The 13,298-nt window shown below is 32.5% G+C and overlaps 1 protein-coding gene across 1 annotated transcript in view; it reads left to right on the top strand.

The window, feature by feature from the left end:
- Nucleotides 1–11,042, top strand: part of LOC129230645 (osteopetrosis-associated transmembrane protein 1-like) — a 35,774-nt gene extending 24,732 nt beyond the window's left edge. Inside the window, exons 5-6 of the mRNA XM_054865065.1 lie at nucleotides 2,294–2,459; nucleotides 10,839–11,042. Coding sequence (XP_054721040.1) covers nucleotides 2,294–2,459; nucleotides 10,839–10,876 — 204 coding nt within the window. The 3' untranslated portion in view covers nucleotides 10,877–11,042. The remainder of the gene's footprint in view (nucleotides 1–2,293; nucleotides 2,460–10,838) is intronic.
- Nucleotides 11,043–13,298: the final 2,256 nt, after the last annotated feature.

Genomic DNA, 13,298 nt, shown 5'->3' with positions numbered 1-13,298 from the left:
AAAGAAATGGACATGAGAATGAGGAATACTGGTCCAGAGTTCACAAACATTGAAATAGTTTGATTCAAATAGGGATTTTCCTTCAAAATTTACTAAGTGTGGAGGGGGAGGGGCAACCTTATCTTCAATTTTTCCATGTATATTGAAATAATGTTTGTTTTTCATGCCTTTCAAAAAAAAAAAAAAAGATATTAAAATGAAAAACATATTCTCTCTTAGTTAAAATATGAGAAAATATATGAATAATGCTTCTCATTCCTGGGAGTGGTAACCTTCCCAATTAACCTACAGTCGGATCTCAAAAATGTGAGGTAATTGGGGTTCATGCTACCTCGGATTATTGAAAACTCTGATTATCCAAAAAAATTCTTTGGCTTAAATAAGGACGTGTACTGTTTGCTTAATTACGCTATGAAAAGGAAACATAATCTACTCAAAAAATTTATCACTAAAATTTCATCATGAATTTATATTTTAATAAACACTATGCGAGTTTTGATTAGTTTTTTTTTAAATGTCTGAACGTACTTGTGTGTAAACATGCAGGCAACCAAAAAATACCCTTTGATCGTCCTCGAATAAATTTTGATGAGTTTGTAGTGACATTTGTGTCTGTGTAGTGTGTGCCTACGTATTGTTTTAGATACTTCTTCGCTCGGTATAAAATGCCGGGCGTTTTGTGAATGCAGGAATTGGTTTGCTTTCTAACTGTGGAGTTTCGTTTCTCGTTGCGCTTAGTTCTGTGTTATTGTGTATTTTGATGTAAATACATGTTTTACCGTTGAGTTTACGGTGTTAATTGATATTTGCCTAATTGCTATGGTTAAGTCAACAGTTGTAAACGATATTTCTTGTACATAATTGTAAATAAATCTCCTGTGTTTTCTCAAGAACTGTGTTGTCATTTAAAGAAAGTTTGAAGCTGCATGGAACTCGTAACAGTATGTACCTAACATAATACAAAAAAAATTAATCATAGAAGGATAAAATTTCATACCTTGGCGGATACAAGGGGAGGGTCATGGGGGTCATAACCTCCCCCCACCCCAAACCCTGGACAGTAATATATGTCCACATTGGGTTCAAAAACTGCATGAATAAAGTAAACGATTTCCTTTATCTTTTAAATTCATTAATTATTTTGGAAATTTCTCCATTCTTTGCATATGAAATTATAAAATTAATTTGCAACGTTTAAGCCTATTAGAAGCCCTATTCTTGATCGATTTCGTACTTTTTATTGGCAGACAAGAATTTAAAAAAAAGGTTTTTGCCCCTAACCGTAGGTTCTTAAGGGGGGGGGGAGGTCATTGTTCAACATGCCCCCCCCCCTAAAATGGCAGTCTGTATCCACCCCTCAATTCTTATATACGATTCCGATTGGTACAACATCAAGTTTCATACTTTGTTTTTTAATTACAATTAGATATTCCAAAAGAGCTGTTTTTTCGTTCTTTGACGCAAAACAATGGTTTAATTTGAAGTTATTTTTTGTACTTCCTACTTTCTCCAATTCAGCTCTTAATCCATCTCCAGGGCCAGATTTAGGGGAGGGCAGGCAGGGCTACTGCCCCGGGGTCTCCACAACAAAGGGACCCCCACAATAAAATTTTTACAAAATATCCTAACTTTCACGGGTCAGCAAATTTTACGTTTTTTCTCCCCTATAAATAATAATAATAATAATATAAAAAAATAAATGGCAGTAACTTCAGGATGTATTTACTATTAAAGTGCTGATTTAAAATATCGGATATATACATATATATCAAAATGTTCGGGTATATATCAAAGTATCGGATATTTTCAAAAATATGATCTTTTTGAACCCTGATTAGGGGCCTCCACTTCTTCGTTGCCCGAGGCCTCCACACTTCCAAATCCGGCCCTGTCCATCTCTAACAGTCAATGAATATTTCATGCCACTTGGCAAGTGTTATGATATAATAAACCTTTCAATATATTTTTATTACCTTATCGTATGTTTTTAGGGAAATTCTATATAGCAAAGTTTTTCGATTTTCAGACTAAAACATTTCTTTCAAATGTTTACCTTAAAAAAACCAACAAAGCACCTCAAATTAAGCGGAACCTCGGAATTTTGAGATTCTACTGTATTTGTAAAACCTATATGGACTATCAGTTAAGATGTTATTCACCGGACTGTAATTTTAAAGTTCGCCTCAAATAGCAAATTTTAGCCAATGAAAAAAGTTGTCATTAATATATTTTATTTGAAGTGAAAATAAACTCATCAATGTCTTAAATACTAATGTCTTGACTTTTAAAATAGATGAACATTACACGACAATTTTGGCAATCCCAGTGTGGACGAATTTTTGATTATAACATTGGATATGCAAATGTGCTGACAGCTGTGCTAGTAGGCACAATGCCTGTGTTTTTCTATCTCCTTGCCAAAAATATTTCCATCATAGAAGATGTGAAAATTGTTCGACGTAAGTTTATTATTCTTCATTGATTTACTGTTTATTAAAGTATTATATTTAATGTAAACAGTTCAAAAAGAAACTGATTATTGTGTTTCATTTGAACTATCATAACCCTAGTTCCTACAAACCTACTATAAAGAAATGTGTGGGTCCTTCAACAAAAGCTTTGTGCACTTTTAATTTTAAGCAGAAAATCCATAATATTCAAACAAAAATGTAACTGTTATATTTATTAGCGAGTAAGAAAAAACACCTAAGGGATTTTATTAAAGAAATGCTGGTCTTGAGCACAATTGACCAAATTTCAATTAGTTTTAATTGCAAGTTCATTAATTCTATGCCATCATTATATATAAATTACATTAATTGATTCAAGTTTACCTGTTATTCAAAACATATTTACAAACTTTTCATTATTTAGGCCTGATTGGTTGAACGTTTTGTATTTTTTTTTTTTTTTTTTGAAATAAAAAAGACACCAAACCAATAGCGAAATGCAACATTCATCCAATTCAACAAGAAAAATAACTTGATTGTCTCAGTTTTTTTTTTTTTTTTTTTTTGAATTTAACATATGTTAAAATTCATGAGAAATTAAGAAATATATAAACTCTGGCCACTTGTTGCGAAATTTTTTTTTTTTTTTTGAATTTTCAGGTTTGCCATTACATAAAGAGTTCCTTAGAAACCCTCATTTTTTTCAAATGCCTCTAAATCTGTTAAACGAAGTGGAAGCTCTCCTTTTTCAGGGAACGTAGTGCTCAGTGGTACTAATAAACTTAAAAAAAATGAAAATTTTTGAAATTGACATTTTTGAGACAAGTCAAAAAAATTATTTTAAACTTTTTTTTTAATGACTGTGGAAAAAAAAACTAAAGCTCATATTTCAAAATGTTGCATATGTTTTTAAACAAGAAAAAATATCCTTTTAAATAAAAAAACCCACAGCAAAATATGTTACACCATAGGGTCCATATGCAAAGTTGCAAGGGAGGGCTCAAATATTTTCCCCGTGGTTTAGCTGGATATTTTCCCCGTGAAAACTGATTTTAGGACAGATTAGAATCATTAAAATTTGACATTTTTAATAACTTATTCATTAACAGCTGGAGAAGAAATGTTTTTACATTTTTGCAAAGAAAAAAAGTACTAAAAGCAAAAAAGTTCTAATTTCAAAGGGGGGGGCTCAAGCCCCCTTGCCCTCCTATATGGACGCCCTTGTGTTACACCCTTTTTGAGATAATCTACTTTAAAGATTTAGACGAAAATCTGAAGTGAGAAATCATGACAGGACTGCCATTTTTGGCAGTCTGTAACTCGCCCTAGGAATTTTTTTGGGCACAAGAAAAAAAACCTATTTCTTAATTTTTTATGAGTTTTAACATATGTTAAATTCAGAAAAAAATCCGAGACTATCAAGTTACACCGCTTGTTGAATTGACATGGATTCTACCTAGATATTTAGCCAGTTAGGTCCCCGAAATTATTTCTTTCCTTTTCCGTTGTAAGAGGCATTTTAAAATTGCTTCAGAACTTGAATTTTGTTATGAATCCGGAGTAATGTTTTGAAACCCTCTCCCCTAACATCATCGAAGGTTGTCTGAAATTAGGCTTTTTTAAGCTTCAGTTTCAAAAAATTACCCCAGGATAGCCCATGAACCCATTCTTTCCCTTAACACTACCTGAGACATCTACAATTGTTTCTTTAACTCTTAAAATTTCAAAAAATCCGAGGAAAGAATTCCAAAATTCTCATAATAACACCAAAAATTGTCTGAACTTGCTTTTTGAAGCTATACAATTCTGGAAAGTTTTCAAGAGGGAGGTTTGAACCCTATACTTTTGCTGACATCAGCAGAAAGGGCCTACACGTGCATTTTAGGTCTTCAATTTAAAAAAAAAAAAAATTGCCAATGCAGGGTTCCTTGGGGGTGAGGGGGGGGGGGGTTGATCGCTCCCTCTCTTGTATCTGGCTTTGATTTAAATAATTATTCTCAGGAGAAGAATTCTCAGAAGTCAAAAACAATGAGAAAATAATTCATAAACCCACCATGCCATTTTTCCTACTTGCTGCAAAAGAAGCTTGATGGTCATGTAAGACTTACCTTACAGAAATCGGTACAGTTTTCAGTTTGATGCTATATCCATCTCTAATGCATAATAATTTTGATCTTAGTTTTTTAAGGACTAGCAAGTTGTGATTTTCAAAGTATCATAAACAGCACTCTCCAAACTGTTCATATTTTTTCAGTTTAAAATATGAAAGTGTCACAATTTCTTCTGAAAAATATTGTATACATTCTTAATGTATATGTTACCATTAAAGTATATAATGCAGTTATTTTATAGAATACCTAGTTATTCCAAGAAATAACTGATGGTATCTGTTAAAGTGTGTAATATGTTATTAATTTGACTCTTTAACTAGTTATTCTATAAATTAACTCATGAGAGACCGTTAAACTGTAAAATAAATAATTTATATAAAATTACTTTTAAATTTAAAAAAAAACGCCTTCAAAAAACACCAAGGAACTAAAAAGCAAAAAATAATTGATTGCACTTACATACCATTTCCTACTCAAAACTAGAAATGAAATTTATTTTTCAATTCCAGTACAAAAGTCAACTAAACACCCAAATGTAAAACAAACACTAATTTTAATTACTATACAATGAATTATTTTAAATGCTTAACTAATTATATACAATCTCTTAATTTTTTAACATCTTAATTAAATTTTGGGGCACAACACAAATGACTTTTCCGGTCCCCTCTCCATATTGTTTACCCCTATAGTTCACCCCTAGTTTTAAAAATATTGGGCCCCCTTCATTCTCAGTTCCAGACCAACAGGTGTTCTTTCTCTACCCCCCCCCCATGTGCACGCCCCTGGCTTATAGAACATTGTACAAAGAAAGAACTAATCCGATATTTCATAACCTCCTCCTTTTTTTGAAGCCTGTAATTAGTATAACCCTAATTTCAAATTAAACTGGCGGCATTGTGAAATAGTAAATCTCGAATACTGGTCAAACGTGAGAAATTAGACACCAGTTACAACATATTATTATATACGTTAAATCATCGGGGGAGGGATGTTCTGTATTCACGTCCCCTTGGATTGAACACTAAATATGTTTAAAAACTGAATTATCAAAAAATAACATTATAGTGAACAAATTAAGTTATTTTAGTTTAAAATAATATTAAGGTAATTGATTCAAAATAATTTTCTAAAGTAGCAAAATATATTTAATTTACTGCTTTGCTACGTAGTAAAACATTGGTAACACCTATAAGTAAAAATTAACAGGCGGCGAAAATTAATCATCCATATGTCGGGAGAATTCTTGTTCAAGACAAAGGCAAAACCTTTGCTGTGAAAATACACTGGTCATAAAAAAAACAAGTGACCTGTGATGTAACTCGCCCGCTGACGTATGCTGGATTACGTATCCACAACGTGTGAAGTTCAAAGTTTCTTGGATTTCTCCGGGACCCCTTATCAGATCCAGACCAAATTACCATGGGACCATCTGGGAAGTATACCCTTCCAAATAAAAGAAAAAAATTTCAAATCAGTCCAGTATTCTTGGAATAATTCGAAAACATACATAAAAAGTCGCATGACGAAATCATAACCTCCTTTTTTAAAGTCAGTTAAAAATGAAATAACTATGTATTCTATAAATAAACTAATTATAGACAATTAAAATGGAAAAGAACTAATTTATCTAATTTATGTAGCATATAAATGGTATTTATGAAAACGTACCATAAAATCATTTGTTACAACAAGGATTACTAAAATGACAAATGGGATTACAAAGAATATTATTTCTAAAACAAAACATTGTGCCAACACGCTTAACAAGTTCTCACCCTGTGGTCAGGAACAGTTCATAAATGCAATAGAGGTGGAAGGTAAATGTATTTGTCCTGCAAGATATATGATATAGATTGTTTCACACTTTAACGGGCTGCAGATCGTTATCCTATGAAATAACTAGTTAAACCATGAAATACACGAGAGTTTTACACTTTAACGAACTCAATCAGTTATTCCATGAAATAACTAGGTATTCTATAAAATTACGGATTTCATACTTTAACGATAACATATACAAAATGAAAAGAGCCGCCCTGACCTCTTTTGAAATGACTTTGCAAAGATAACCCCTTTAAATTTTTATGTAACAAATAGCAAAATTTTCTAATTTTTCACAGGTAGTTGCTATATTCATATGCAATCATTTTATAAATTAATTAGTTGTGACAAGAGCTTGACAATACAATAAAACTTATTTTCTGCAAAATCGTACAAAATGATTGACCAAATCAGGCATTGATCGACTTTTTTTAAATGATCATTAAATGGTAAACTTAGCAAAGAACATAGCAAAGTTTCCTACACTACTATGTACCTACTGGAGTTTAAAATTCAAGATGGGATGGCGGGATGCCCCCATCTCTTGAAAACTCAGATCGTCTTCTTAAAAAATAGTAGGAGGTGGGAGACTCTCACCCTCAGAAGGTTCAAAACTCTTCCATGATAACGAACAATTGTTAATCATTTGGATAAAATCATTGGCGTATATATGTTTTTATTTTGGAGGGGCCCCATATAACCAAGATTACCCCCCTCACTTTTTTTGTAATATTTTTTTTGAAGAGGGGGGGGGGGGGAGCAAAATTGCCCTGATCTTTTTTTCGAGGTGAGCAATGACTTCATACTGTCACCTATTGGCGCAACCAAAAAATAATGTTAAGGGAGCATTCTTAAAAAATTCTCGCTTTCGTGGGAGGGGGTGGAGGGAAGTCCGAGGGTTCTCCCCCGAAATTTTTTTTGGAATTATAGTCCTAAGAACGCAGTTTTAGACGGTTTTTGGTACTGGTACGGGGAGGAAAAAGTTGGGGGGGGAGGCCTTCTGTGGAAACGTTTAGAAATTGAAATCTTTAAAACGCCATTATAGGCTATATTTTTTGACGTTAGTGTAATGAAAGGAATGGGGCTTTTTGAAGTTGCCCTCAATTGATTTTTTTTTAACTAGAGCGAAATCCACCACTCCTCTGCTCAACTTTTAGAAATTGAAAGTTCTAAAAACGCTGCTTCAGAATATCTTCATTGATGTTACGGACAGGGCTGGTTCTGGGGCTCTCCGCAAAAACTATTTTGAAATTTAAGTTTTAAAAAACGAGGTTTTAAAGAGATATTCAATGATACTAGATGGAAGGATTTAAACGCTCTCCACCTTAAATTTTTTGAAACTAGTTTTTTTCGCTTTCAGATATCATACGGGAGCAATCGAACCCTTTTTTCGTAATTGAAGTCTTAAAACCGCGACTGTGAACCATATTTGGTAACATTATAGGGGTTCCATTTTTCGAAACTGAAGCTCTATTAAAGCAATCTTAAATGACTTTCAATGCTTTCAGAAGGCAAAGCGTTTGGTATTGTTCCCTTGTAAAAATTTTTGACACTGAAGTCCTGAAAACGAGGTTTGAGAAGCTCTTTAATGGTTTTAGTGGATGGAGGGGTCTTGCAAAGTGTAGCATTTTGAAGACTTTCCTTTTTTAGACCGACTAGGAAAAAGAAAAAATAAATAAACATGGGGCGAGGGGGGGGGGAAGAAACATCAGGTTTTGGACGAAATAAACTGATAAATAGTCGTAACTTTTAATTATTTTTATTTTAAGGTTCTTTTCAAAAGCAATTCAAACTTTTTCCCTAACATTAGGTATTTTTGGAAAGGAAGAATTTAAGAATCCTCCTCTGAAAGGTAAAACGCAATTTCAGGTCATCTTTGGAGACGATTAAACGAAAGAAGAGGTTTCAGGGATCTTCCTCCGAAGCTTTTCAAAAATGAAATCTTAAAGGCACAATTTCAGACTATTTTTTGTAGTAACCTTAGTGAAGGGGTGTTGTTTCAGGGACCCTCCTTCGGAAATGTTTTGAAATTGATGTCTGAAAAACGCCTAATAAATGCGTCTTTACGACGTCAATTTCTATCATTACTCCAACCGAACAACTGAAAATTATTTTAAATGTCTTGCAGGGGACGCGAGTTAAAGAGAGAAACATTTTGAAGACCCTTCTTTTCAGACAGACAAGAAAGGGAAAAAAAGAGGGGGGAACTTAATTTGCTAAGCAATAAGCTGCATCTGTTAAAAAAAAATTAATTCAAAGATATATTTTTGGAAGAATTGAGATCTTTTTCTCAACATAATTTGTTTTTCTTTTTGTTGAAATAACCTCGCTTTCCCAAGACACGTTCTTTTTTTGAGTAAGGGGTACAGATCCCCTGACCCCTTTTGTACACCATTGCTTACTACCAGCCCAGCTAATGCAAGGTTCCCAAACTTTAATGATTCACAAGGCACCCTTTGAAGAATTAGAATTTTCTCACAGCATCCTATAGTCTCTTCGCGGCACAACTCACCTCCTCCTGCAGCACCCAGTTTGGAAATCTCTGATCTAACTTTTTATAATTTTTACTATCACTATCATTTATTTATTTATTTTATTTATTTATTTATTTTTGTAGCTAAAAGTTTGGAAATTCTTTGTGAGCAACTAAAACCAAAAATAACAAATTACCTTTAGCAAAAAACATCCAGATTTTGGAGGGGGCCCGGCCCCCCCTCAGCCCCTCCCTTATATACGCCCTTGGATAAAATTGTGAAAAATGCAAGACATCAAAAACAAACATATACACTGTAGGAGTACACAAAACGTTGTAATAGTGGGACAGTATTGTCACCTTTTTCCCCTTTCAAAAATTAGAATCCTCTTCAAGCATATCCCTGCTTAGGGAATTTGAGGGTATTAAATAAAAAATTCTGTGCAGTAGTTAAGAAAATGATAAATTTAGTAGTTGAAGAGAATTGAGTTACTCTACTAGAAAATACTTGGAAATAATCTGCAGGGCATGTCTTGCTACAAATTGAAATTGGCTATTTTGATTTCATTTAATACTGTTGATAAAATAATTACTAAAATAACAAACAATAAATGTTTAAAAATGCCTATTGCAACAGTAAAAAATACGATTTTTACATTACTCAATTCATGAAATCTAACAATCAAAATTCTCAATTGGATATGTACAGTTGAACCTCCATATATTGAACTTCCACATATCAAAATTTTCTGTATATCAAAATCCCAGCAAATTTCTATGTTCATTACATAGAAAAATTGTTTCTATATAATGATAAAGTCTCTATATATTGAAATTTTTTTTTGAAACATTCGTAGGTTTTTTTCCATTTTAGACTGTTTTTCTCATGAAAAATGAAGGTTAGCGGAGAAAATTATGATCACTAGAGGTTGCTACGAAACTCATAAGGAATCTGGGGTTCAGGGGTGTGTATATAGGGTCGTTGTTCCATTCTGGAGTTCTTACCTACATTCAAGTTTATTTCAAATCTTACTTGCAACCAGTAACGCTGTAAAATCAGTTTCAAGTCATCCCCTTTGTCTGTTGATTATCATTCCTAGTATTTTTAGCTTCAGTAAAAATCATTCAAATTAAGTAGATTGATTTTTTACTTTTTTCTCGATTACATTTTCTAAACGAAAATTCCCTAATGTGGCGGTTCAAGTTGAATTGCCGAAGAATGAAGGTGTACGAAGGCGCAAAAATGCAATTTCTGTTAGATTTTTAATTATTAACTTTCATTTAATCCGATGCTCGTTTAAATTAGACATTGGGTTTCATGCATGAAAATTAGTTTTAATTTTAATGTTTTAGGATATTTTTATGATAAAATAAGATTGTTCTATATATTGAAATTTCCCCCAACATCTTAAGAGTAATTAAAGCCATTAGAATCAGATGGCTGGGGCACGTATTTAGGCGTGCAGATCTGGACCCGGTTAAAAAGCTTACTTTTTCGAAGATTGAGGGTACAAGGAGAAGGGGAAGACCAGCAACAAGGTGGCTGGATAGTGTTGAGAAGGACCTAAAAATTTTGGGAGTGAACAGGTGAAGAAACCTGGCAACTTGTCGTACCGCCTGGAGGAAGCAGATGGAGAAAGCCTTGGCCTGCACCAGGCTGTTGTGCTGATGAAGAAGAAAATATATCAAAATTTCTATATATCGAATTTTTTTCTGGCAATTTGCTACTTCGATGTATGGAGGTCCAACTGTATTATTAAGTCAAGTAGAAAAAAAAGTGAATTCTGAAATAAGCATTGCATTAAATTTGTAAATTATCAATTGAATATCTATAAAAGTTGGAACTCTTTTCCTTGAGTGAAAGAACTTTTTTTTCTTTCTAATTTTATGGTAGTGGTTTATTGAACAATAAAGTAATTTTAACATGCCATTTTTTTCCCTTTGTTAATCATGTGTTATGACATTTTCTTTTTGTTGCAGCGAAAAGAAAAAATTATATTTCCATACCCTCATCATAATGAATCTTCAGGTCATCATTTTCAGATTTCAAGCAGTGTGAATGAACATGAATCAGGGTTTGTAACTGGTTAACTCTTCATTGTAAAACATTTCGCACTAATCTTGTTATTTCAATTATTTACAAGCTGATAATTTCTATAAATTGTAAATTGTGTTCAAATAATATGTTCTACATGCAGAAAATGTTTATGCTGTATGGAAATTAAAGAATTTTAAAAGTTTATGAAAAGAGAGAGAGAGATCAACTAAGCTGTGTGATAATCATATTTAATTTTTTAAATGATTTTCCCCTACTCTTAGTACAGTTGACGTTTGTTATAATGATCCCTGTCATCATAGGCATAGTGTCGGGGGGGGGGGGACACTTGCCCCCTTCACCCTAACTTGCAGGATACTTAACCTTTTGTCACAGAATTATAAAGAAATCAGCACAAAAATCAAAAAGAGTATTTTTTTCAAATTTCTATGGTCTAAAAAATGCATTCTAGACTATCTTTGCTAATGATAGGGTAAAAAAGTGGCCTGGGGACGTTTTCCCCGGTCATTTTTCAACACAATATTATGTTTTTTCTCTAATTACATTAAAGAGGTTTGGATTCTTCCTCAAAAGTGTTTCAAATTAGTTGTTTTGAAAACGCAGTTTAGACAATATTCAGAGACGTTTAGGAGAGGATAAATCCGGGGCCTCCTCTTGCCAATTTTTCGAAAATGAACAATCTAAAAAATGCAATTGTAGGCTGTCTTTGATATCGTTATGGTGGACCGGAAATTTTTCGAAATTGGAATGAACAATGCATTGCAAAGGTTCTAATGTAAACAGAGCATCCTGTATCGGTTGTTATAATGTAAAAGACACAGTATTGGGAAGTCATTGTAAAGAGCATTGACTATATTTGAATTGATAGCATAGTATTACTGTACTTAAACAACTTAACTGAAGTTATGTCTTTCTAATGATTCCACAATGGAATATTCACAGTTTGTGAGCGTATCTTCATTCCATGGCAGTCAGAAGCTTAATTAATGAAAAGTATGAGATTTTCAAAAGTGTAGGTTTCAATTATTGAAAACATGCATGAAATCTAAAAACAACATTTGCATACATTTGACCATTAAATTTTAAAAAAAAGAGCTGAAATGCATATATCGCTGTTTCATTGGAACATTGACATAACTGCAAAAGTAATTGAAATGAGTTACTGTCGTCACTGGGTCCAAACATGGTCACCCCATAAGGATAACCACTGACAGATTTGTTTTTCAACTTTTAGCCGCCAGGGTAGTCACTTAACTATATTTCATTGTATGAGGTTTTATATATATTTGGTTCTCCTGTAAAAAAAGTTTTTTTTTTTAAAGCTTTTCTCAATATTTTACTGTAAACTTAGTGCTTTTTGATTTAGTAAATCAAAGAGAAAATCAACTAAATAAGTTAATGTAGAAAACTATGAAGTTAAAAACTAAAATATATTTTATACTACAGAAGTTAGAGATGTGAATCTAGAACATTTTCTGAGAATGAGATTCCATTGACATTAAAAGTTGGAAAACAAACAAGAATATAATTTCCCTTACAAGCAAATGATAAGTATTATGAATACATATAGTATAAACATGTAGTACTGTTTTGTTATGATCAAACCAGAATATATATATATTTTTTGTTTTGTTTACACACATTATAATGGTTATTTTCATTTGAAAGAATTTTTTTTAAGTGTTTGTATCAATTTTTTTAGTTGATTAGATGATTTAAACAAAATAGAAAATCTTTAAAGGATACACCTTTAAAAAAATGTTTTAAAAGTGATTTACAAAACACAAAAAACTGTTTCCTTTTTTCTTTCCTTTTTTTTTTTTTTTTTTTTTTGCTTGTACATTACATTAAACAAAATAACTGCTTATTCATAATTACCTTCACTATGGAAGTTTTAATACAAAATAGCCACTCGTTATATCGCACCTCGATATATTGCTCCTTTCTTCTGTCTCGCAAAATGTTAAAACCTAAAATTAAAACTTTGCTTTACGCTTGAAACCATTCATGAAAACATTTGGTTTTACTCAGAAACGGCTTTATCTTTATTTTGTCAATGAACAAAACGAAGATGCTCCTATTCTTCTGAGTTCACTGGAAAAGCAGCTGCAACTCCTGCCATCCAAATGTACATGCATGCAGTATATTTTAGTTTAAGATATAGTTTGGAAACTACTTGACGTTTTCTTTTGTATTCATACTAAGACATTTACGAAATTTCAATACCTGTAATAGTAAATTCGTGGACTATATCGAAACCATTTGAAACTCATGTCAAAAAGAGTGAATGCTAGTTTACTTGTATGTGTTGGATGGATAAGTATTTTTAATGGCCTCGGTTACATTGCGCTTTCAGATACATCGCGCTTTTTCTTTGTCCCCCA

The sequence above is a fragment of the Uloborus diversus genome, chromosome 1, assembly GCF_026930045.1.
Source record: "Uloborus diversus isolate 005 chromosome 1, Udiv.v.3.1, whole genome shotgun sequence".
NCBI lineage: Eukaryota > Metazoa > Arthropoda > Arachnida > Araneae > Uloboridae > Uloborus > Uloborus diversus.
This window is presented reverse-complemented; position numbering and strand designations above follow the sequence as displayed.